We start from the raw sequence: 24,859 nt of genomic DNA, 5'->3' as shown, positions 1-24,859 counted from the left end.
GTTGATTTATGTACTTATTTTAGTGGCAACTATTTAAGTCCTCCCCTCACAACTAGGAAGCTCAGGGAAGCTGTGGAGTTGTTAGGAAATCTCATTTGTAATTTCTAGAGGGCACGAGTTTTTGGCCAATAGCACTATCATTGCTGGGAATAGCGATCATGTAGCCCTTCTGTGGGACCACCCTCAAACATTCCTTCTTGGAGCGCGCAGAGAATGAAGACTTCACTTGCACAGTCTCTCCACGGCCTTCAGTTCTGTCGTCTTCCACTAGCTCCCCGCTCCATAGTTCATTAAACTCTGTATTTTCAAATCAGAACTCTCTGCAACTGGTATAAATTACTGAAAATTTGCTGTCACTATTGTTCTTAGAGACACAAATTAGAAGTTTTTCTAATTGGTATGTTTTAATGGCAAGAGTACTCAAGGGAAAAAAAAAGCACAGATATTCCAGGCAAGACTTTAGATTTATAGAGTTCCAAGGAAGAAGGTGTATCAGTTGTTTTTCCAGCTGTCCCTGATCTCAGAGAGTAAAAGTGGGTCACGACTCAGAGAGAACAGGCAAAATTCCCATTGGTAGAGGCCTCAAGCAGTCATTTATATTGGCTGTGAATACAGTTGTACCCAGTGGCCCACAAAACTCTTCATGCTCATAGGTAAACTATTCCCCAATGAACCGTTTCCGATGGCCCATAATGTAATGCAATGTTCTGAAGTGTTGGTATTGTCCCAGGTCTGGTAAGAGTAAAAGCTGTGGCTCACTCTTTGGCCTCCTGTGCTGATCTACTATCGGTATGATTTTCTCTGCTTTTCAAGTGAGAATGGCAATGGCTTCTCCCCACTTTTACCCTTACAACTTTCTGACTTCAAGTCAAGGCTTTGAGATTTTTTCAGCTGTAAAGTTTAGAAATTCTCATTTTAAAAATGGCAACAAAACACGCAAAAACAAAAAAAAGAACAGATGTAAAAAGAGATTATCGAGAATGACAGTTACAGAAGCATTAGGAAAAGGAACAAATAATAAAAACCTTGTCACAAATATCACCAGAGCTGGCCACGTGTATCCATATGTCTTAGCTGCATGTCACCAGGCTTGCATAGATTTCTGCAACTTGTTGAAGGCAAGAAAGTATACTTTTATCATTTAACTATCTTTTAGCACTGAGGAAATGCCACATTATATGTGTGTACGCATCATTCCAAAGTTAAAATACCAGGAATATTACAGACTAAAGTTTCTTTCTGAGTGAAAACAAACCCAGTCCAGTTACTTCCATTTTTTTAACATAAAGACTGCTAGGTACACATTTTTTGTAGGCATCCAAACACATATTGTTCATTCTTTTTCTCTTTTTTGCACATACTTTTGCACTGATACATTCAGCTACACGATAGACAGACCTGAGAATAATTGAAGGCTGCCTATACTGTGCAACTCGAGCAATATTTTCCACTGCAGAGAGTGACAGTTCCAGGCACTAGGCTTTTTATATCTCATCTCAATGGGGAGAAAAATCCTATTGTAAAGCCACACTGGTTAACCATTTTGAAAAAGCTGGTTATCACCAGCTAAGCCAGGAGAAGGAAAGAAGCAGGGGTCCTCCCCTGAGGACCTTATTGATGTGGTGTCATCTGAGCTCTGGTTGTATTTATTGCCTAGAGCCACAGAGTCAGTGTGGAATCCAAACAGGAAAGCTAATCATTAGCGTATCAGAATGCACAGAGTAGAGAAAAGCAAATGAAGATGACAGCATATCTATAAATGCAAGAGAAAAGAGAGTAATTCTGTCATTCAGCTGTCTAGACTGTTTGCTTTATAATGTAAAGCTGTGAATGAGCCAGCGAGTTGCGATTATGGCATAGTAGCTTTGTAGACATTCAGAGACAGCGGTGTGGAGACTGAGGGGATTTACTGAGTTCCTGTCATGTTGGGATGTCATACATGGTGCCTTTAAAAAAAAAACGAGGGAGGGGAAAATGCCCTGGAAAAATAAATTAGCTCAGCTCTTGCAGCTTACAAACTAATGAATAAGGAATTCAGACAAAAAGAAAGCTACTATATGTATAATAATCCTTAGATTTTTTTGTGCTCAGCAAAGAGAGAAATGTATATCGTATAAAAAGCAGTATTTTTTCCCCTCTATGAAAATGCTGAAGCCCTAGTATTCATTTAGCTCTTTAACTCCTGCTATGAGTCACTAGCAAACATTTTCCAAAGTTAAGCCTGCTGAAGTTGCTTTTGCAGAGTTTTGCTTCTTGTTAATAATGTTGATACTTTTTCATTTGGAATCTGTTGCAGTGCACAGCCTTTATTATCCGTACACGTGAAAATAGTAGGAGCCAAGAAGGTAATTCCAGCTGGCATACTGCAATAAATTATGTCGCAGAGAGCATGTTCTGTTACTTTTTATGGTCATGTTCTATATTTGTGTGTGCAGTGGAAGAGATCACATGACAAAACCACTGGTTGATATTCCTGTTTGTGTATGTCCCAGCTAATGGCTGCTGGATACAGGCTCATTCAGCAAGATGGGATTCTTCAGTTCATCCACTTAGTAGAAATTATTTCCTGACGCCAAGCTTCAAACATTAAAGCAAAAAGATGTCTATTATAAATTATTTACTATATATGAGATAGTACAGAGAAGATGGAGAAGGGAAAATAAATTAGAATATTGCTATATGCGGTGAGAAGCTGTTTAAAAAGGTATTTTGAGACAGTTTACATGTTGCTTGGGCAATTCAGGAGATAGATTTTAACATAAACCTTCACAAAACATTGTGCAATAGTTTGGATCTGAATTTTCTATTCCCCATAGTCTAAGCCAAATACAATTCTGATTGAAACATTATTATTTTATTGTATAATAATTTAAAAAGTTATTAGTGTTCCTGAGCAAGCTTATCTGTTTAATAATTTTTTTAAAATTTATGATCATGAATACTAACGTACGAGATCACTGCTCAAAGTGAACCCAATTCTTTGTGAATGGTAGCTTATATACTGTCTTCTCTTTATGAGTTGTTTCATTTCACTTTAAGAGTTCCAACAATTTTAAGAGTTGCTTTAAGGGCATGAATGATCCATTGTTTCCATACTGGGAACTAGTAAATGAGATAAGTTTTTCTGTGAATCAGTATAAACATATCCAGGATGAGCATACTCATGGTAAGAAGTACTACAAACAGATTTAAATGACAGATGCAGTTCAGACTATAAATGATTATGTAATTTCTCATTTAAAAAAAATGCTGAGTTCATATGACTGCCAGATTTACCATGGATTTAATTACTAACATTGTGCAGACAAACATTCCAATTAAATACCTAGCTTAAATATCCAGATTCTGCACACAGGTGGGAGGAGAGAGGTGGAAGAAAGTGAGAGGTAAAGGAGAGGTTTCCCTTATTCTCCTAGAAAAGGGGGAAAAAACCCTTGAAACCCAAGAAACTGTATTTGAAGTTAGAGCCGTGAGAACAAATCCTGAGGTTTTAAAATTTTTGCAGTCAAGCAAAAAATCTATTGTAGGAGTAGAATAGTTGTGGCAATTTCTTTGAATAAAGGACTCATTCTCAGAATTTTTATATCGAAATCAAAGGTGAAGATTTACAGTTCCCTACTCTCTGTCAGTGTAGGATTGCTCATTTTTTTCTCTCTTCTATTTTTAAAGTACTTCAATAACAGGGACTTCTTATTCTGCATCCTAGCAGGATTTGTTTTCTAATTACCTTGACTCGCTTATGTCATTCCACTTCCCACTGCTTTTCCTCATACTTACTGGGATCACCCTTACTGTTTTCCAAAAATACGAAGAGCAGGATGCTCCTCACCTCGTTAATTTATTACTTAGTTATGCAAAAGAGTTCGAGCCAAGTTTTGCTGCCATTCTGCTTGGTTGACTGCTGCAAACCTGCACCTCTGTATCTAGAAATAGCTTAAGGAGGAATTTGGTTCAGTCCTTTTAAGGTCCTCAGGTCCCAAACTTACAGAACGTGCCAAGAGTGACAAGGACAGAGCCTGAGAGTCCTGAGCTCCAAAGGGAAGCCCTTCCCTCCCCCGCCCCCGTTCTCTGAAATCTTGCCAAGCTGTTGACATATTTCTGTTATCAGCAAGCCTACAACTGCATGCGACGTGGTCACAGCCGCAGTGATAGACGAACTGACAGTTTTCAGTCGCTAGCCTGCTGCCTTACAGTGTTCACAGGCTCATTTTTGGATATTGCTGCAAACTCTTCCTCGGTTTCAGGTCCAGATAGCCCCCTGACACCTGTTATCTCATAATTTTGTCTCAAAGGCGCTCGACTGCGTTTAACCAGCCTCAAGCTCATTATATTTTCTGATCATAGAACCATAGAATCATTTAGGTTGGAAAAGATCTTTAAGATCATTGAGTCCAATCATAAACCTAACACTGCCAAGTCCACCACTAAACCATGTCCCTAAGCACCATGTCTACACCGCTTTTAAATACCTCCAGGGATGGTGACTCAACCACTTCCCTGGGCAGCCTGTGCCAGTGCTTGACCACCCTTTCAGTGAAGAAGTTTTTCCTAATATCGGATCTAAACCTCCCCTGGCACAGCTTGAGGCCGTTTCCTCTCGTCCTATCGCTTGTTACTAGGGAGAAGAGACCGACCCCCACCTTGCTACAACCTCCTTTCAGGTAGCTGTAGAGAGCAATAAGGTCTCCCCTCAGCCTCCTCTTCTCCAGGCTGAACAACCCCAGTTCCCTCAGCTGCTCCTCATAAGACTTGTGCTCCAGACCCTTCACCAACTTCATTGCTCTTTGGACACACTCCAGCACCTCAGTGTCTTTCGTGTAGTTAACTTCTGTAGGTATCCTTGTACCATTTCTCTTTCCTCACTTGCCAAAAACTCCCAGGCCAAAGCCTGTGCAATGAAAAGATGGATGCATTTGGGATCCACTTTTGCCCCAGGGGCAGTGCACTCAGCCGTAAGAAAGCCCAGAGACACCTGGGGATCCAGGGAACACAGAAGGGCCGCGATCAGTGCTACGTCTCCCAGCCTGTACGGAAGAGAAGTAGAGCCAGAGATGGACGTTATCGCACACCTCTAGACTGGCTCACATCAACACCATCAGGCACAGACTCTCCAGCAGTTCACGCTCTGTGCAAGAGCCAGGCTCCAGTAAGCAAAGGCTCCTTGCACTTGTTTACTCCAGTATGTCTATACCAGCACTAAGAACAGCATCACCCCGTAAGGAAGACATTATCGAAGATGATACTCTGCATCTTGTCTAGCTCCTCATCTGACATACCTGCTAAGCAATTCTGGGGATCCTCCAGACTCTTGTTGGAATTCTGCTGTGTCCTAAAATAATGTCCTAAAATCACCAGGCTAGTTTTCAATCCCTGTAGCAATGTTCATATTCAAACTGCGCCATGTGAGATCCCACTGAGCTAGGCTGATGGGACACTCCCTTTCCCATTAAGTATCATATTTATTTCTGCTAAACACAAATCCAAACCAGTACGCTCCTTTCTCTGTGCTACCCAGTTGTTTCCCAGGATTTCTGGACTGTGCATGATCTTCTGAAGGGGAGAGCACTGGGGATACAGCTGACTGAAAAGCAGGGCTTTTCAGTTCACAGGTTATTTAAATTTTTTCTAATTTTACTTTCATCTAAATCAGACCACAACCAATGATTTTTGAATTCTGAAAGTTATGCAGACTCCAGAACTGCTTATTGAACTTGGCAGTCTTACAGGGGAGATCTCAGGTGAAACACATGAATGTCCAAGGCTGGAAGGCTGCACCATCTAACATCCCTGTGCTGGGACATACCCTGTGTGAAACCTAACTGGCCTTAGCAAAGGCTCGTCAGATCTCAGGTGTTGTGAACAAAACAGATGTGACTCAACAGAACACCATTTTCTAACAGAGTGTTGCTACCTGGAATGCCCTGGGCCCCACTGAGGTGGACTATGACCGCAGCAGCCACGACTGAGGAGCAGTAAATCAAAAGGTTGAAAACAGCTCATTTGTGTAATTGTTCTTGTTGATTAGGTGTGGGATGTTGCCTGTGTGCCTAAAGCAGGAGGACCCTTCCTTGTTGAAGGTACTGCCCGTGGAGAGTTGTAGTGGACAGGAAAACAATATATAGCGCATTCAAGTCCCTTTAAAGAACAGCCAGGGTCCTGGCCAGAAGCGTTGGGTGTGATTCCATACTGCTGTAAACTGATGCATGCAGTTTCTATCAGGCCCTGGATTCCTCCACTGGTTAGAAGCTATTTGTCTTTCATGTTCCTCTCCATTTGCCCTCCCTCAGAGTTTACATTTCAAAACAAACCCACAAATGACCAAACTGAGTAATTTGTCATGTGGGGTTATGGTTTGGTCTTCACTTTTTTTTCCCACAAAGCACAAAATTGCTACAGCTAACATTGGCTGTTAGATTGAGAATTTATGTGCTATCTAAGAGGAATAAAAGCCAAATACCAATTAAGTCACTTTGGAAGCACACAAATGTGTCTAAGCTTCTGTGCTGATGAAGCTGACCAGACATTTCTGCAGATTTGTCTCTCTGTGTCACAGTCCTGCTGTTGCACAGCAATGAGTTGAAGTGGCAAAACCTGTGCTATTGACAAACAAATCCAACACTTGTTACACCACTATGTTGAAGATTCACAGTCTAAGAAAATGAGACCTGAATAAATTAATGTCTCTCTGTGGTTAGTTAGAGGGAGACCTCTGAACCCTGAAAATATCAGAATACTAGAGGGACATGAATGTAGTGATCATAGAGAAAGATCTCACTGGTGGTCTCTACTGCCAATCAGGAGGTGCTTGCAGAGAAAGCATTGGATTAAGGTGCAGTAGGTTATACTGCAATTTTAAGAGCAAAACTGCGGTACCAAATGTGAAACACTTTCTGCAAGGAGAGATGGAGGTAGGCAGCGCTAAAAGAACAGTTTGACAGCCGCCAACAAAAGCTGGTAATATTTCACTATGGAAGTAATAATGAAAAGGAAAAAAAAAAAAAAAGTAAGCATCTGAGGAGTCCAGATGCAGCACTGGGAGGCTCAAAGTTACCAGCTAGCTTAGATTCACCTCTGGAAAAAAAAAAAATTTCTATATACTTAAAGAAAGAGGTTATTCCTCAGCCTAATCTGAACACTGATTCCATTCAGACTGCTGATACACAGCTACAACAAAAAAGACAGGCCTTTCTTAAACCACATTATACAAAAAAAGGACTAACTTAAATTTTAAAGTCTTCTTTACAGATTGCCTTTTACAAAATACAAAATATGGGAAATTACAGTTAATCTAAAACTATTCTAGATCTAGAATCATAGCCACTCATAGCAGAAATGCATCTCACTGGTCATCACTGAAGCTACCAGTATCTTATTCCCATAGACACAGGATGGGATTCTGCTCATCAGCTTTAACTGTCAAGGTAGGCATGTTGTGTCAGGTGGCTTTCTAGGCTCTCTTTACAGTAAATGGCAGCACCTCTAGAGTGCAGTCTTCACATCTAGTAATGTCTTCTAATATATAGTCTTCTAACATCTATTCATAAGCGGAAAGAATTCCTCAGGGACATCTCTTTCTTCATTTACAATAGAGGGAATCAAGTCTCAGCTGAGAGCAGATGCTCACCTTTTAAATTGTTAGCACTGAGTGTGGCAGACGCTATCCATGACATCTTTCATCCCTTGAAGGGATGAAATGTGGGATGGGACTGTACTAGGCTGTTTGCAGAGATAATGGCTGTGTCTACATTAGTGTTTTAGTTCACAGTAGGACTATATTTTTCCTTCAAATCAGCCCCATTTACTATGCTGTGATTCACGCTGTAGAACAGTCTTAGGGTGTACAAAATGGTTATCTTTCTGATGAAGTTACATGGAAGATATACACTCCCAGAGAGCACCTAAACCACGATTTACAGCTAGTCCAAAATGCCCGCCCTCTTAAACAGGTATAATGTGAACGTCAGGTCCTCAGCACCGACTGTTTTGCTCTACAGAACCATTCCTATTAGGCTGCGCTACTTGCCAACATATACAAAGAGAGCTGATTCAAATCAACTCCATGTTTCAAACTTTCCTGTGAAAAATACAATGTGAGTATGATGGAGATTTTGAACTGACAGAAGAAAATAACAGAACTGTAGACCATGGAATAAAGGTTGTAGTCGTGCTGTTCTGGTTGCAGCTGAGTAAAATGAAGGGGCTGCTGATTCCAAATGCTCTCAGTTTTCTTTTACTGCTCCTACACCAAAGGTTGCCACCCCCTCAGTTAGCATAACTTAAAAGCGTATTTGTTCCCTTGCCATGTTTTTTTCATAATAGGTCAGGTTGATTTAAACACTATAATAGTGAGGTCTGAATGGTGTTGCCACCCATCAACATAAAAATTCTTCAGTAAACAATCTCACCCCTCAAAACCATGTAAGATTAGCTTAAAAATACATAAGATCTTTAAAAACTGTATTTTTATTTACCTGCTGGGTTTTGCGCCTTTGTGATTCATGCTAGCAGGTTTCTGGACAGCAATGGTCCTGAGGAAATACAAGTTTTCTCAAATGAAAGCTGAGACTTTCAAGTAATCACTGGCTCAAGCAGCCACAGTTTAAGCAAGCCACCCAGTTGAGTGTGACTTCGCAGGCAAATCTCAAAAATCACAAAACTCAAAAGTTTGGTCATTCTTCTGAACTGAATCCATGTGCCCCAGTCCTGTTAAACCTGTCATCTGGGGGACTCTCGTGTGAGTATTACAAAAACGTGAAGGAGAAGAAAGTCTGTTTGGTGCGGTCTGTTGGAATACTGGTATGCCAGGCCAGTTTACGAGACTGGGCTGAGACGGTTAAGTCTCTGAAGCCAAAGCCTAAGGCAGTTCTTGTTGCATGCTGTAACTTTTTTGGAGTGTTTTGGCCAATTACTGCAGTAGTCTTACTACTCTTGATTTTCTAATAAGCATTATAAGACATGGATCAAAGCTGGCTGGTTGTTTAGGTATTAATATTTGAAAAGACCATCTGGTTTTAATAATTATTAAAAAATGACAAAGGCATACTGGGAATTACTTTTGATATTTCTAAGTTGTGCCACTCTTGCATATTTAAACATTTCAGCAAAACTGATATTATAATAGGAACGGTGTTTAAACAAAGACTCTTAAATTTCTGTTAAACAACTGTGCTGTGTCTTAAATGACAAGAAATTTTATCTAGCACATGCCAGAGGCATGCTGAAGATTTTTCCAACAGCTCTGACTCATCTCCTTGAATTCATTTTTTCTTAGAGATACAGTATAGACAATCATTTTATTAACAACCAGCTGTTTTAATATTCATTGCAATAAAGAGATTATTCTTTTAGAACCCTCAGCACAACTGGTTCTGCATTGTAGAGCCAAACAAGACTGATTACTGCCAGGATTAATGAGCCTTTCTATACCCGTATGCCATATACACTATAATTCATCTGCAGTTTAATCACTAACTAAAAATTTAGGACTGACTGTGGCGAGACAGGACTCAATTAAGTGATTCCTTGCAGACTGGTATTCCTTTGTGTCCAACCCTTACACAGAAATTTGGATCACAAGAAGCTTGCACAAACACACCCGCGCACATCTGGTGCAGGCAGGCAGGCAGGCAGGCAGCAGCCATTGCAGAACAGGACGAGTGCACAGTGAGGGGACGGCAGGCTGCACCGTTCTCCCAGTGCATCTCACGTGGGACAGAGCGGAGCAAAGCCTCAAGCCCTTTGTGGCTCTTTCTGGTGTCACCACAGTGCCAAGTGAATGATGACTTTGAGCTACTTTCCTTAGCAATATGTATTTCACCTTTAAAACTCCCACGGGGCACCTTTTCTGTGAAATTAGATAAATCCACTACATTTTTATAAACGGTTGATTCACTGGACAGGTTAAGTCCTGTATTCTGAGGGCAGAAATTCTGTCTGTACCACTGATAGAAAACCCTCACAAAAGTGGTTGGGAGTTTTTCTAGCAGGAGTAGGAGGAGGTGTGGGTCTTATGGTACCATTCAGAAAAACGTTTGGCCCTAATTTTGCTGCCATATCTGTAGTTATCAAAGTGTTCTACAAAATAAAACAGCTATATTAGCATCATTTCATATATGGGAAGTTGAAGCACAGAAAGGTAACCCAGCTTTCCTGAAACCTGACGATAATTTGGTGGGAGAGCTGCAAAGAGAACCCCCATTTATGGACTCCCACTTCTGTGCCCTGTCCACAGAAACGTGCTGCCTCCCAGTGCTGTCTAGATATACCAGGCATCTGTGGAGCTGTATTTTTAGCCTTGATGTTCTCTTTGGCTGGAACTGGGCCATGAAGATTCACAGTAAGCTAAGGACTGTAAATATCCCTTAGACTTTATGGGAGGAAAACTGGCATAATATCAAAGCAGAACAAGCATTTTCTTAAATTTCAGTTTTGTTAACTACTGTCATACTTGAAAGATTTCCCTGCAAAATAAGAAAGAACCAACCAGCTGCAGCATGTTGTCAACAAGCAAAAATTAGAAAGAGTAATTCCTGCAGACTTTATCATGTTATGGCAACAAAATCAGTTTTTAAGAACTACAAATCATGGAGGTTTCAGGGCTTTTTCAGACTTAATGACTTATGCTGGTCATTAAGCCATCAACAAAAAATCTTTTCATCTCCTAGTAATACTGTAAATATTTGTTTTCTCCCAGCCCACTTTGTTGTAGGAGAAGACCAAATAGCCCCATGCATTTCAGATGCATAGGCCTTTCTCAAAATTACATTACCACTAAAATATTAAGGCTCCATAGCTGGATCAAAATTCTTTTAAAAATGCAGGACCTCTTTTTGTCATGTTTTTTGGAGTGTCTTTTGACCTATGTTGATCCATAGCAGACATGCTTATTTTAAGGTGACATAAAATTCTGGAAAGCTGAAGTCTTGTGAAAGGGTGAAAAGAAGTATCTTACAGACAACAGAGATCAAGCAAGACATATGTACACATTGTCTTGTGTGTGTCATGACAGCATTAGTCTTCAAGAATATGATGATTAGTTGTCCCCAGCAAGCCCTTAATTCCATTACACAAGTAGTCCTGAGAAAAGGTGAGAAAAAATACAGAGTTCCGCTACATCCTGAGTGATTTCCAAGTGAAGTGCCAGGGAAAATCAGAATGGTGCACTCTCTTTGATGGGACATAGTATGGGTTCTGCGGGCCTGCTTTTGCAGTAAAGAATTGGACTGTTTTTATAGAAACATTTTATAGGGTTGCAAGGTACAGCACCTGTTTTGCTTGTAAACTAATGACTCCTTGTCCCTCAATGTGCTGTTTCTGAGTGGAAGAATTTTTCCCAGTAAGTTAGTGCTCTAAATTAGTTTTTCTGAGACACTGGGCCAGTGTGATTAGCATTCACTTTGCACAGGAAAGAGCTTGGATAGCTTCTACATTCATTCTGCTTTTCTCTTCACTCCAGACACTATTTCTTCCGCTCAATAGTCATTCCCCTGGATACCATTCGTTTCTGATTAACATAGGAGAATTTCCCCAAACCATGGCTTGCAGGCAGTATGTTTCCCATGAAATCCTCCCACATTACTTGCAGCCAAAGGAAATTAAAACATTAAAACATACCAGTAGGGAAAGCTAAAATTGATATTGCCTTCAGTGTATTACTTTCTCAGTCTTGTTGCCAGATGATAAGAGGCCACTAACCTAACCAGTAGTTTGTGTTTCTTACAGAAAGAACAACTTGGTTAATAACTTGAAAAGCTCAAGCCAAAATAAAGAGTCTCAAAAAGTTCCAGGGATGTCAGATGAAAAATACAAGCATTCTGCTAACTCTGAGCTATGGGGTCTCTATGAGTCTTAACCTGGGCAGCATGTAAAAATGCTGCCAGTGCTGAGAACAATTTTTGCTGCAATACATTATTAATACTTAATGTCTGTGCAGTTTGCTGCTGCAATCAGAGGAGGGTAATTAAATTGTTTCTTTAATGTAGAGAATATGCTGACCTTTCTTTCCAACTGTTAAATCAATGGGCAGGGAGGATAATGTTAAACCACAGGGTGTTTTTGGACTACCCATTGTAACAGCAGTGTCGTCTTTTTTTTTTTGTTTTTCAGAATGAGGTGGCAATGCTTCTCAAGCCAATATCAGAGAAGATTCAGGAAATCCAGAACTTCAGAGAAAGGAACAGAGGAAGTACAATGTTCAACCACCTCTCAGCCGTCAGTGAAAGCATACCTGCCCTTGGGTGGATAGCAGTGGTGAGTGACACACAGGGTGGCTGCTAGGGCTGTAAGTGTGCTCCTGGGTGGCAGGGCCCAGAATAGTTCCAAATCTTGCAGAACTCTGCAGTCTCATCTGCGTAGTTCTTCAGTCTGCTACACCCAAGAAGGTGTCTTGTAATATACCTAATACATCAGGGAAGGTGTCTGACTAATGTTTTACTTCCTTTCTCCTGTTGTTTCCTGCTACCATGGGTTGATGGTCCTAGTCTCCTAAACCAGGCCCTTATGTCAAGGAGATGAATGATGCTGCTACCTTTTATACTAACAGGGTATTAAAGGACTACAAGCACAGGTATGTTGCCAAGCCCCAGTATCTACTAGCCAGAGAATAGAGCATTAACCATACCAATAGGGTTCACAATGTCATCACGGAAAGCATTTTGTAAACTAAAAAGCATTTGATAAAATCTGCTTGCAGTAGTATATTTTCCCCTCCTCATCTTTGACCTTCAGCATGTTGCAGTGAGAATGGCAGCAGCACTAGCAGTGCTGGTTTTCACTCTCTGCAAGTTATAGGATTATATTTAATTTTCTGGCATTCCAGCATCATAAGCTTATAGGCAAATGCGTATTTACATATCAGCGTGTGGCTAGCTAGCTGCTACGCATCCTTGTCTCATTTGTGCACTCATACTGTTGCTGTTCTCACTCTTTGCTTGAAAATGTGCATTTAGGTGGTAATGTATACAACTGATCATCTAATTCCATAGCACCCAATTTGATTTTTTTTCTGTACCACTGCATTGTTCTTAAAGAGCACAAGGAATTCACAAAAAAGTTTCATGAATGAGATCTGTGAGCTGACAGAGAAGGAGAAAAAATACGGGTCCTTCCTGTGCCCTCCTAAAAAAGACATGTATAAATCCTGTTGATTTGGTACTTTTTGAGATTTTTTTTTTGCAGATTTTTGCTCTTAATTTTTATATCCCAGTGAAGAAAAGTATTGGCTATTGAGCTTTACCTCTTTAGTGAGGAAAACTTTATCTATATAAAAACCTTTTCTCTATATTTCTATTTATTGTAGATGTATAAATACATATTATAGACTATATATAATATTTCCTATTATATATATTATGTATTATTCCTGAAGCCTTAGTTTACCTACTGAAGGTAGTACCTACTGGGGTAACGGAAGAGTTTTACAATACAGCTTTAGTACTTACTCTGGGGAAGAAAATTGTCTCACATAACGCTATAAACAGGGTACATTATTTAGGTATTTAGATCTTCCCCTAGTAAGGAATTCTTTTCCTGTTTTTTACTCAGTCAGATCACGTCATCTTCCAAAGTAGTGGAAGGCTCTCCCTTGACTTCAGTAGGCTTTGGATTAAACCTGTTGACCCAGATCCTCAGCAGTATTAAGCATCAAATTCCAAAGGAAATAAATAGGAGGTAGACACCCAAATCCTTGTAAGCATCCAGTCCATAGCCATCACTATTCAGTAATAATTATTCGTAACTAAGGTCTCCATCTTACAAGCAGTTTCTCTCTCTATACATATTTCTTGTTTTCAATTACTGTCCCACTGGAAGACTAAGCCTTCCAAATAATGATTCTATAGCCAACTTGTGACTTGTACTTTAAAAATTCTTGAGGTATAAATACTTCAGTCTGATGATCATAACATGATCCAGTATTACCCTGGCTACATTTGAACTTGGAAGCTAGAATATCTTACAGAACCCACGGATATTTAATTTTCTAAAATTCAGCACCCTAAGATTGAGTCTGGGTAGCTGCTGCACAGCTCCATATACCTTTAGTGCTTCTCCAGTTGACTTAGAGCCTGAGCAGAATGGCAACACAGCCTTCCAGCAGGAAGCACGCCACGCTAGAGGCATCTCTTGCCCTTGTTTGTCCTCCGGAAGGATCTAAAAGCTTTCCAGTGTAGTAGGCCTCGGTATTCTCAGCACTGGGCTGGCTGGCTGCCTGCTAACTAACTGATTTGTCCATGGCTTTAAGGCAGAGAGTGGGTTTTACCTGCTTTAAGCAAGAGTAGCAATGCTTTCTGTTTTTAAGTACGTTCACACATATAAATATTGTCTCTGTTTTTACAGTGACACACGCCATGTTGATTGGGTGAAGTCATATCTGAACATCTGGTCTGAGCTTCAAGCTTATATCAAAGAGCATCATACCACAGGTCTCACCTGGAGTAAAACTGTAAGTACTCTTGCTTTCTTCATGAAGAACCATAAAATGCCAGTAACCAATTTGACTTTTAATGCAGGTCATTAGCTCAGGAAAAATAAATATCTAGGCCAGGAACAGAAGTCATGGTCCATGGACTCCCCAACTAAGCCAGTAAAAGTTTGAAAGATGGGTGGAGAAGATGTGTCAGGCCATTGTGGTACAGGTTTGGAGGAAGAGGGAAGAATTATTTGGGATTATTATAGCCATAATCCCCCGCTGCAGATGGTGAGTAGAGGCAGACAGAATTCTCCAGGCCTGCTACAGTAGAAGGTAGGAATAAAAACAAACTCAAAAAATTTTAAGGACATGCCACACTAAAGGAAAATTGGGGGAACATGACAGGGAATGGAGAAGAATGGTGGAAAGAAACTAAACAAAGAGAGATATTTAATAACAGGAAAAAGAAACACAAGGGATACATACCAATTTATTACTTCACAGATAGCTATCTTTATAAAACTGTTATTTTATACATACAGAAATAATTTCTGAAATACATAGAGAGAGAGAGTAAATATAACTGTATGCCTAACTATGCTCTCTCTCTCTATTTATATAAACATCTGCTGTGTGTTACATCTGAGATGCATAGAAAGACGATGGCAATGAATATTGATCTCTAAGAGAGGTATAAACATGAAGAATCAATTTTCTGTTGGGTATAAATGGAAGAGTTTACGTCCACTGTCTATATTGATGCAATGTTCTATATTATTCTAATAACGTGCTCATGTTTATTATCAGGTTAGGAGAATTGCTGAAGTATATTAAAGATATAATCAGCCAGCTCTTTGCTGTTATCATCTCCTAAACTTACCAGTGCAATCACATACTTGCACATGCAGTCTTTCACACCAAGTTTATAATTTCTTCTGTATAGGCAAATAATTTTTTTAAAAAATTGAATGACTATTCAGAGGACTCATGTAGGCCACCGGATATAATTTATTTCCCAGACCAAACCATTGTAAGAACTCAGGAACATAGGGAATTGAAGTAGAGCTTTCAGATAGAATGTATTTTAACATGGAATAAGGACTGGAACACCTCTCCTATGAGGAAAGGCTGAGAGAGTTGGGGTTGTTCAGCCTGGAGAAGAGAAGGCGCGGGGGAGACCTTATTGCAGCCTTTCAATATATAAAGGGGGCTTATAAGAAAGATGAAGAAAGACTTTACCAGGGCCTGTAGTGACAGGACAAGGGACAATGGTTTTAAACTGAAAGAGAGTAGATTTAGATTGAATATAAGGAAGAAATTTTTTATGATGAGGGCAGTGAGACACTGGAACAGGTGTCCAGAGAAGTTGTGGTTGCCCCATCATTGGAAGTGTTCAAGGCCAGGTTGGACAGGGCTTTGAGCAACCTGATCTAGTGAAAGATGTCCCTGCCCATGGCAAGGGGATTGGACTAGGATCTTTAAAGGTTCCTTCCAACCCAAACCATTCTGTGATTCTCTGGTACCTGGAAAAGTTACTTTATCTCCCCCTGTGTGGATGTGATAACCATGTAAGAGAATGTATGTTACTTGTGCTCAGCAACAGACTATGCAACTTTCTCTTCACACCCTTCATTAGACATTGTACAAGGCCTTACAGTACTCAAGTATTCAAGTGCAAGTTCCAACACAGGAGAGGCCATGATCTGTATGTATTTCTTCGTTTGAAGCAATGCAAAAGTGTTTAAACATGATAAATTAGAAGACTGGAATTATCTGCTGCTTTGTAGGTTTCTGTAGTAAAAATATAAAACATTAAACATTATTCTCTTCCTTAATTTAGTACAAAATTTCACACTTGCTACATCCTACTCTATTATAATCAGTGAATGTGAGAAGAGCTAATGATTTTAAAAGTATTATTAGGTAAGGAAAAGAAATTGTAGTACCCTGTTAGAATTAGCCTGAGAATCTGGGACAAATTTAGTTCTGTTAATACAGAGAAAGAATCATCTTCACCTTTAATGGAACTTTACAGGTATGGAAATAGTGTTACGAGATAAAGATTTGTTATAGCCATTTGATCAAACAGGAGGAACTCTCATTGCTGTTAAGTACTGGTAATCTTATTCAGAAGTGTAGCTGTTGCAGATTATATTTGACTGGTCTTAAAACCAGCATCTCAGCCATCACGGCTTTCTATTTCCCTCTCTTCAGTTGTGCAAGAAATTGCTGAATACAAATCTAGGTGTGACTTGTTTATTCATATTAAGCATAGTTTCCTGCCAAGAGTGCTCATTCCATCATGAGTGACGAGGCCATTACTGCATCTGAAGTACTGATTTCACTCACTTTGGATATCACTCAGATCTGAAAGTTGTCTTGGAAGTATGGCTCATTTAAATGATCATTCATGTAATGCGTGTCAGAAAGATTAAACTACAAACACATTTTTATGGATGTATAATTTTTTAAAGTTTTACTTCATGTGAGTGTAAGGAAATCAGAATTCAGTAAGTTAGCAGGTTGTTTAAATAGCTTGTTGTTTAAATGTTGTTTAAATATTTCTATGAAGCTTGGTAACAAATACATTCAAGAAAGCAATGAGTTACTCAAGTGATAATTTCATTTTTGTTATACATTTTGAAGTGAGAATGAAAGTCACAGATTCATGCTGTGTGAAGTTAAGCATAAAGGTCTGCAGAATCAGGGCCTAGACAGAAATATGATACATATAAAAGCTGTAGATATATTCCAGACACAGTTGTTAATCATTGCATACAGCAGCTTCCACTTATATGCATAAAAGGAAAAAAGGAAAAAGCAGTAGTTTGGCAAGGCATTAGGAAAGTGGCACATTTATGAAAGGGAGACGTTGTAGCAGAAATGCTATTTTATTATAGAGGGAGAGAGAAAGAGAGAAAGTTTTTGGCCTGTATAAGTACAGATTTAAAAGTACATTATACCAATAATTTACCCTTCATATCCGCAGAAGTCAACAAAGCGATGCTTGAAGCTTTATATAAAAAGCTATTAAGTAACATTTTTGGATATTTCTAAAGAGACTAAAGAGTCAGGGAGAACATTAACTACTGCTTCTCTCAGAGCTGTATTCTCATAGCTTGAACTGCAACAAAACCCCAGGAGCATCAGCCTAGATCAGACTATGCTTGGGTTTCCAAAAAGGAGGGGACGGGATTTTTTAGTGGGCAGTTGGCCCCTTTACCTATAGGTGCTGTATGCCGTGGTGTGCACATTTCTGGCCATGCTCTGTGGCACGGCAAAGTATGACAAAGCTGTGCCATTTCCAACCCCCCTGTACCCTTCCATCAAGCGGCACAGGGCAGCTGCAGCCAGCCTTGGAACAGATCACTAGTGCATACAGTGAAGTGTTCCTGGCTCTGGCGGTAAGCACACAGGCAGACACTTTAGAGGAAAGAAAAAGAAATATCTTAATAAATTACAAGACAGACACTAAAACAAGTGCAAAGGCTGAAATAATGGCTAAGCAGTCAGCTCTGACAATAACAGTTACCGCTGTCAGCTTTATAATAATTTTGTGATAAAAACAGATGCTTACAGATTTTTGGATCTAACAGAATTCTCTCTCCTTATTCTCTTTGGCTGTGGTTCTGCCAAGATGTGTGACAATATTTTACTCCTTGAGGCCATCTTATTGAAATGCGTGGGACTGTGTGAGGAGAAAGACAAGAAAACAGTGGAGTTAAGGACCTTGAGACCTTTGTGTATCTGAGCCTGTTTTGCTACCCATGTGGAGTGGTGGTACAAAAACTGGACCCTCCGTAAATCGCAGGCATTTCAAGGCATGATGGATACAGTTAGGAGATTTGTTGGTACTATGCTCACAGAAGAAAACTCCATATTTAAAGTATGTATGTTTGTGAGCAGGATTGTCCCAGAGAGTAAAATGTTCCACTGTATTTTCACCATGATCTGAAGTATTCATCTTCATTAATTGATTGTGCGTATGGCAGAGAAAATAGGCTTGTCAGTGGAAGTCAGATGGATCTACTGTATTTCCTTAGAAGTGTAATTTTGTAGTTCATTATTTTGAATGTAAAGTATGAGCTGCCTTCTGCCACACATATCCTGTGGTGAGTAGCAGTTCGCTATACTCACTACATCTCAATTTAGCCATCTTCACAATGGGAACAATAGCAACTACCAACCTAATGGAGATTTGCAAGTTTTAATTTGCTACCAGATATGACATTCTCAGATGTCAGTGAGTCTTATGCAAAAGCTGTTATTATAATGCAATGTTTTAAATGCCTAGTGTAGCATTTTACCCATGCAGCAACTGTCATTTTTGCGTTCTACAGCTTTCTGACTTTAACACAAAATCTACAGCTGTAACAGTAACCTATGTCTTTATTCAGTTCTTACTGAAAAACAGCAAGTGCCCTTCTTTTCCTTTTTTTTCGCCTAACGAAGGGATTCTATTGAAGCATGGCTCTTTCTTCCCTCTCTACTTTTTTCTGGTGGTGCAAAGAAATGAACAGCTATAATACAAGCTCACAAGAATGCCTAATGGAGTTTGTTTGCTACAAGGACTGCATGAGTAAGCTGGGGGAAGTGAAACTTCTGTTCCTATTTCTGCAGGTTAACTTTGCAGCAAGAACACAACCAGTAGTAATGAGAGATTGCTGTAGTTTCCTGTACATCACAGAAGTGTTAAGAAACAAATCTTGCTCAAGGATAGTTGTCCTGAATGCTTCTCTCAGTTGCAGGTGGATCTGCAGTTAACTTTTTGTTCTTTTTATACAATAGTCATTTAGGACAAATTTTGCCAGCAGGACTATTTACAAACAGGAAATATTTACAAACTAGCAGTCAATTTCATTACAGGGTTTAGTTTCTAATACAGAATTTCACGCAAGTGACGAATGTTCCCCCTCGCTTTACAAATCAAAACAAATTCTTAGGAGGAAGTCTGCACCTTTACAAGCAGTTGAGATTTATTTATATCCTGTTCCCATTGAAGCCAATACAGTATCTTCAAGTCTTTTTTTCCTGAAATATCATTTTAAAAAACATTTATAACTCATTAGATAGTACTCTAAAAACACCCTCTAAAAAGCTGAAGTTCTCCACAGGCTCCACACCAAGAAGAGCCATCATAATTCCTACATTAGCCTGATTGAGCGCAAGGATACTAGTCTCAGTATAGACTTTGGTGATTTCATTCTTGTCTAAAATAATCACCTCCAGACATCTTCTTATGAAATGGCCCTGCCTCTCTCCTGTACTATCAAAACATTTTCCTGTAATATGTCATCTCTTGACATATTGAGGTGAACAAGCTGCAAAAGACCAACTTCTGCAGGCAAAAGCCTCCTATTACCCTTCCAGTATCTCTGCTATGCTGTGTTTAGTTTGACCCACTTATCAAGAAGCCATCGTCTGAGTCACTTCATTAAAGCTAAAGGGCAGAACTGTAGTGCCAAATTCCAGCCACAGCCACAACTGCAATCCCAGAGGCCTCATTCAGATAGAAGTAAGGGCAGCATAGATACACAGATTTAAATGCCTGTAGCTTGGATAAGATGTAGACATTTTCAGAGTGCTCAATTTTTCTCAGTCATAGCCTTCCCTCTCCTTTTCTGTCCCCTTCCATTCCTTTCTCTTCCCTTCCCTTTCCCTATTTCCTTACACTTTTTGGTTGACAAATTTGCATCCTTTAATGTCAACCGTTTCTTTCTCAGAGAATAGGCAATGTTCAGTTTTTGGTACGCTGTCAATTTAGAAACTGGCCATCCTGGCAACTCTACAATAGTTGCCTCTTTTGTCAGGACTGCCTCAATTACATCCACGTACCTTTGAAAGAAAGTAGTTTTACTCCCTTATTTCAACAATGGCTGACAATATTTGTCTTTACTGGATATCAACAGTGCCCTTTTAACATCAGTGACCAAACACCATTCAGACAGGTTAAGGGAGAACCTGGAAGAGGCTTGTTTGACGACAGCTGTCAAACGCAACCTGACCTGTAACATAATGCAACCTAGTTCCAGTGGAAAAGGGAAAGGAAAAAGAAAATTGAAAGCATGCAGAATGGAGAGAAAAGGAAAAGGCACATCTTTTAAAACTTTACTATATTGCTAAAGGCATTGATCTTCTTTTTAACTGAATATTTATTTAAGTAAAAGATGGTTTAATGTGCCTGTGGGAGCACGTTACTTGTTGACAATTACGTTAGCATACAGTCCTCAAATGGTTTAGAAGACCTTGGCTGTGTAAAACATATCTGGGTAACTATGAAGATGTAAGCACCATTTTAAATCCTGAACAGGTGATAAGTGGCAGAAGTGTATTAAAAGGGGCTTCAAAGTTTGCAAACTCAACAGATAAATAATTCTGCTGAGACCCAGTGACAAGAAAAGAGGCTGGCCTGGTTTTTGCTGTTTTGTGTTTTAACTCACAAAGATTACAGGCCCCATAAGTCAGCTGTTTTATCTAGTAAATTGTGGATCTCAGGGCAGCATAACCCCTCGCAGACAGGTGGCTTAAATACAGTAGGTAATAGAACTGTTGTGCTAAGCTACTTTTACACAAAAAACACCTTAACAAGAGCTCTGTGCCCCTGAGTCACAGTCCACCTGTTCCCAGAGGTTGATACATGATATTCTGAGCTTCATGATTCTTGTCTTTGGCTGTGCGTGTGTATGGAAAGAACAATACAGAATGCTGTAATCATTTTAGGTGTGAAACTAGAATTACTGTAAAGGGGGAGGGGGAGAAAACAGGGATATCTTTTTTTTTTTTTTTGAGAAGAATGTAGGATTCCTGTTTATCCACTGCCATGAAAAGAAGGCTTTTCAATAAATTAAGGAAGGGATTTTATGCCTCTATCTAGGCCACCTGTTGCCTCAGCCACAAATAGATGCTTACCTCTTAATATGAATGACTAATAAAATAGGTGCTATATATTATACCCATGCATATATAATTCATTTATATGCATTATATAGATGTTTATAATCAGTTTGTCCTGAGTAAAAATGACCATTGCAGCTATAAAATGTGGGTTCATTCACACGCTCCACAGCAGGTTCCCACCACAAAAACTTTGTTCCCCCCAGTTTCCGTGCTGCACTGTGTCAGCCGAAAGCTGGATAAACACAGAGGAACACCACGGGTGTTTGTACAGGACCTGGCACGTAAGCCCCTTGTATCCCCAGAGATACGAGCCTCTGACTAGGGCTCCTTGCTGCTACAATACTACAAATATAGTAACAGTGACATAGAAGGCTAGCCCAGGGAATTGTTCAGCAAGAATGGCTCAGGAAATAGTAACATCTGTGATAAGACATAAAAAGAAATTCTTAGTGTCTCTCAGTAGCTGGGGTTAGACCTAAAGACATGTCAAGCTGCATATGGCCACCAAAAATTACTGACAGTATGGCATCCAGAGCACTTGTGTTACGTACGAACAGCATTTTATTTCTCTAACAAGACTAGCTGTTGCCCTGTGCTCCAGGGGAAGCCTTTAGGAGAAGTGTGCTGTAACAAGGCCCAGCTTCTCAGAAGCAAAGGGCTTCACTCATCTCTACTGTAATTTCAAGGGAATTAAATGAGACTTAACATAGATGAATTTTAACCAGCCAGCTGCCTGAACAGCAGTCATTTCTGTCTTCCAGTGAGCGAGCTAGGTAGCCAGCAAAGAGAAAAAGAGTACCTCACCCTTCTGCCAGTCATACAAGATAAAGGCAGAAATAAAACATACTTTGAGGCTGTACTGCAATCCTGCAACCCCTTGCACAGTGATAGTATGCATTTATCAGACCCAGCTCCATGAGCAGCTTCGGACACGGTCACCAGAGGCAGCTACTGAGCCACAGTCAATGGGAGGCCCTTGGGCCTCTCTGCAGATGGCTCTGGGCTATCCAGCAAGGAGCAAACCCTGACCCGTTCCTGTCACCCCATTCAGAGCATGGTTTAGTTGGAAGTTGAAGACAGTTTTTTTCCCTGGGAGGAAACTTCTGGAATGTTCCATCCCCTACAGAGCTGTTACTACATGGCCGCAGGGCCCGCATCTCCTGTTCTTGATAGGACCTTACTCAAAGAATTACATTTTGTCCCATTTCAGAAAGCTCCAGGAGCAAGGTTTAAAGCACAACGAGTTCACTATGATACAAAGCTAGCAGGTTAAAAGTTAATGGCTTATTTTTGTGTTACATTTCCACGAAGTAAGGCTGAAGCTATCTATTCCCTTGATAAAAAGGGGCATATTTGCAAATGATGGAAAAATGACCACACCAACAGGTTAATGAGAACAGTCAGCTATCAGCATAACTTGACGTGATGTCTATAGACACCACAGCACTGACAACAGCAGCTGTTACCGAGGCAAACAGCTGAAATAAAAGAGGAAGAAAGGCGGCTTGCAAATAACTGCCTTTGCTAGTCCAAATGGCTCTTAATACTCTTTGTGTAAAAATACACTGTTGTTAACATCTGCTTGAAGTTAATCTGAAGGGTTGTTTGCAAATAGCAAAACTGGTAAGCACCTGCTGCTTTAGGATAGATGAACTTTTGCGGGCATATAACATGCTATTTTATTTCCAGCAGCTCTCACAAACACCACCCTATACAGACCAGAAATGAATGGACTTTGTGAAGGGCACTTTAGTTGAAATTGGATAGGACTATATGCAAGTATTGCCAGATACCAGAATAGTTTAAGAGTCTGGTTCAGAAATATTCTAGAGCCTGAGGGTCTAAGTGGTCTTAGAAGGGTGACTAAGGAAAGCAAACCAATTGCCAGCGACTTAGGTTGGTAACTTGGAGGTCTATGTATTAACAGAGGTCAAAACTAATCAAGAAAGAAAATTCCTGGAGCCACTTCCCTAGGCTGATTTTAAAACTGCCCTTTGCGTCAGCATGTTTGAGTGCAGCACGGGGCCCATCTTCCTGGCATGCAGGGAATGCAAGAAGTGCAACGTGTTTTCTGCATTTCCAGTTCACTTTTGTGCTTTCTGTCCCCTTGTTAGTTTCCCTGAGCCACTCTTCCCGCAAAGAATTTCATCTCACTTGAATGTTTGTTTGATTTCAGTCAGGTAAATCAAAACACCAAAGAAAAGAAGACAAAAGCCAAAGTGAGACTGAACCCCTCTTTACAGCAAGTCTCCGTACACCTCCTCATTAGTGAGACTTGCCTGCCTTTTCCATGCTGTTCTATTTCAATGGGGGATTGTCCTACTGGTTGTGTCCATGCCGTAAGACGGTAGATCTGCAGTGGAGCAGTTAGTCCCTCCCTGTACTTTAGCGACTTTTTTCCTTTGATTTGTCCTTCAGTTTTGCTTGGCCTAATTTATGATTGAAATTGTTTGCAGTTTCCAGAATGGCCATAGATGTTCAGACATAATTGAAAATATCATGATATAATACCTGTTAGCTTGTGTAGCTGTAACTCTCGTCATAAACTGGACAAGAATTTGTCATGCAGGAGAAAAGTTAACAACAAAGGTTCAGTCCATCTCTTATTTCTGTGACTGCACAAAATTAAGAGGAAAAGTGGGAAGGGTGACTGAACCCCAGGTGTCTTCTGAGACCTTGTGACAGCTCCTGTGTTCTTAATTAGATCTAACTTATAATCTTTTGAGCTCAGTGGAGATAGCCACTGACTTTGGTGGAGGGACCAGGCTTGTAAAGAAAAGAGGAGGCAGATGGACAGCATGACTGCAAGGGATAAATTTTTTTTCCTACTCTTGAAACCCAGTCAAAGGACTAGAATGTCTTCACTCCTGAGGTCAAGGATTGAGATTTTTGACTAGACTTGTCTTTTCAGCAGTACTGCTCTAGAAGGAAAAGATGCTCCTGGTTTCCCAGATCCTTTCCTAACTCTGCTCTTTCTTGAAAAGTAAATAAGACATTCTCCAGTCATACAAAAGCATGTCTAAACTTGATTGATGTATTTAAAATCCTTCCTTTTTGTCTGTACTTTCACAAGATAGATAGTTCTTTAAGAGTTCTGGGAGAGAGAGCATCCACTCCCACAGATAAATCCCTCTGAATTTTGCTTCCACCTCGGTTACATAGACATTCCCATACTTTTGTTGCCATTTGGGAAACTGCCTTTGATGCACTCCTCAGCAGTGTCACTTGGAGCCTGGAGTCTCCTGCATGATCTGTGATGGCCTTCAGTTTGACACTTTAAGCAAAGAGACTGGCAGAGTGACCCACCACTCGGTGTTGTATGCAGAGTACCCAGATAACTTCTTTATCTTTTTTTCTCTAATGCATCTTTGCAGCCTTTGCAGAATGTAATTGGTGTCAATTCCAAATGAACATGTGAGTCTTTCTTACACACACAAGTTTCTGGAAAATCACAGCACTATATTTATGCAGGTGGAAGCAATAAGGTATGTTTGGGAAATCAGATGTTAATCTGGAATTTGGGAAATCAGATTTTTATCTCAGACTGTAAGTTAT

The 24,859-nt window shown here is 40.0% G+C and overlaps 1 protein-coding gene across 1 annotated transcript in view; it reads left to right on the top strand.

The window, feature by feature from the left end:
* Positions 1 to 24,859, top strand: part of CAP2 (cyclase associated actin cytoskeleton regulatory protein 2) — a 69,425-nt gene that overhangs the window by 32,721 nt on the left and 11,845 nt on the right. The window contains exons 5-7 of the mRNA XM_082310999.1: positions 12,106 to 12,249; positions 12,480 to 12,565; positions 14,335 to 14,440. Of these exons, the coding sequence (XP_082167125.1) occupies positions 12,106 to 12,249; positions 12,480 to 12,565; positions 14,335 to 14,440 (336 nt within the window). The remainder of the gene's footprint in view (positions 1 to 12,105; positions 12,250 to 12,479; positions 12,566 to 14,334; positions 14,441 to 24,859) is intronic.

This window comes from Platalea leucorodia (genome assembly GCF_965183815.1).
Source record: "Platalea leucorodia genome assembly, chromosome: 1".
In the NCBI taxonomy this organism is placed as follows: Eukaryota; Metazoa; Chordata; class Aves; order Pelecaniformes; family Threskiornithidae; genus Platalea; species Platalea leucorodia.
This window is presented reverse-complemented; position numbering and strand designations above follow the sequence as displayed.